The sequence below is a fragment of the Malurus melanocephalus genome, unplaced genomic scaffold, assembly GCF_030028575.1.
Source record: "Malurus melanocephalus ecotype Western Australia unplaced genomic scaffold, MMel_1.1 scaffold_5889, whole genome shotgun sequence".
Taxonomy (NCBI): domain Eukaryota; kingdom Metazoa; phylum Chordata; class Aves; order Passeriformes; family Maluridae; genus Malurus; species Malurus melanocephalus.
Genome location: NW_026629120.1, coordinates 1 through 1,720, shown reverse-complemented (window position 1 = coordinate 1,720; position 1,720 = coordinate 1). Strand labels below are relative to the sequence as shown.

The 1,720-nt window shown below is 49.6% G+C and overlaps 1 protein-coding gene across 1 annotated transcript; it reads left to right on the top strand.

Annotated features, from left to right (window-relative positions):
- The first annotated feature begins 7 nt into the window (after positions 1 to 7).
- Positions 8 to 1,467, top strand: LOC130588516 (importin subunit beta-1-like). The gene is made up of 3 exons (XM_057389433.1): positions 8 to 109; positions 549 to 663; positions 1,278 to 1,467. The coding sequence occupies exons 1-3, from the start codon at positions 16 to 18 to the stop codon at positions 1,441 to 1,443; spliced, it is 375 nt and encodes a 124-aa protein (XP_057245416.1). The 5' UTR covers positions 8 to 15; the 3' UTR covers positions 1,444 to 1,467.
- The last annotated feature ends 253 nt before the right edge of the window (positions 1,468 to 1,720 follow it).

Genomic DNA, 1,720 nt, shown 5'->3' with positions numbered 1-1,720 from the left:
CAGTCTGACTATGACATGGTGGATTACCTGAACGAGCTGCGGGAGGGCTGTCTGGAGGCCTACACGGGSATCATCCAGGGCCTGAAGGGAGACCAGGAGAACGTGCACCGTGAGTGTCCACGGGGTTTTATTGTTTGGGGAAAAACCCTCAAAAATCAGCTGGGTTGGTGTCACCTCCGAGCCAGCTCCCCCAGTGTCACAGCAATGTGTTTTTGGGATTTCCAGATGTGGGGATTGCCCTGGGTCGTTGTTCCAGTGGAGAAATATCCCCCAATTTCCCATACAAACCTCTCCTGGTGCTTGGGGCYGTTTCCTCTTGTCCTGGCACCTTTTCCTGGGAAAAGAGACCGATCCCAGCCGGGTCCAAGCTCCCTGCAGGGATCCAGGAGATCCCTCCTTCCATGGCTGTCCCATCCCTGAGCCATCCCTGTCACCCCACAAGCAGAAACCCCAAATATCCGGGGTTATCCCCCATTCCGGGTGGGATCCAGGCCCTTTTGGGATCCCACCCTGATAATTCCCCACCCCTGACCCCTCTCTCCTGGCAGCTGACGTGATGCTGGTGCAGCCCAGGGTGGAATTCATCCTGTCCTACATCGACCACATCGCCGGGGACGAGGATCACACGGACGGGGTGGTGGCGTGCGCCGCCGGCCTCATCGGGTGAGAGCTCCCTGCCCTGATTTGGGGCAAAATCCTGGGATTTGCCTTTTCTCCTCACTGCCTGAGGGGYTGGAAATCAGTTCTGGGCTTTGGCTTTGGTGTTAAAGGTTCAGAGATTCTGAATTCCCAAAGATTCCAAAGCCCTGCAGGTTCTGACCTCCTGAGGATTCTCTATTTTTTCCTCTCAATCCCCTGATTTCCCTTTTTTCCTCTCAATCCCCTGAATTCCCTTTTTTTCCTCTTAATTCCCTCTTTTCCCTTTAATGCCCTGAATTCCCTTTTTTCTCCTGATTCCCCTTCTTTCCTCTTAATTCCTTTCTTTCCTTTTAAATCCCTAAATTCCCTTTTTTCCCCTTTAAATCCCTGAATTTCCTTATTTCCCCTTAATCCCTTTTTTCCTCTTAATCCCTTTTTCCCTTTCAATTCCCTGAATCCCAATTTTTCCTCTCAAATCCCGAATTCCAACCCCCTGGAGATTCTGACCTGGATTTTCCACATTCCCAAACATCTGAGGTGTCTGAACCCCTTCAAGTTTTCCCCAAATCTCTGCCCAACTTTTGATGGAATTTTTTTTTTTATAAATTTAATTTTTTTCTTCTTTTCCCCAATTCCAGGGACTTGTGTACAGCTTTTGGGAAGGATGTCCTGAAATTAGTAGAAGCCAGACCCATGATCCACGAACTTCTAACGGAAGGGAGGAGATCCAAGACGAACAAAACGAAAACGCTCGCGACCTGGGCCACGAAAGAGCTGAGGAAACTCAAGAACCAGGCTTGGTAAGGCCTCATCCTGCTCTTAAATCCTGCAAAATCAGGGAATTGTCTGAAAAAAACCCACAATCCCCAAAGTTCTGTTCTCCAGGGGGGTTGTTCCTCTGGTTTTGGGGTGAAAAAAGCTCCTTTTGGGGTTTTTCTGTCAGCAAATCCCRGGCCTGGGATGGGGTGAGGAAATTCCCAATGTGGAGCAGGGTTTGGGGTGAAATACAGGTTTTAGGGTGTTTTTGGTGTAATCCTGGAATTGCTGAAGTTGGAAAAATCTCAGAGGTGGAGTCCAACCC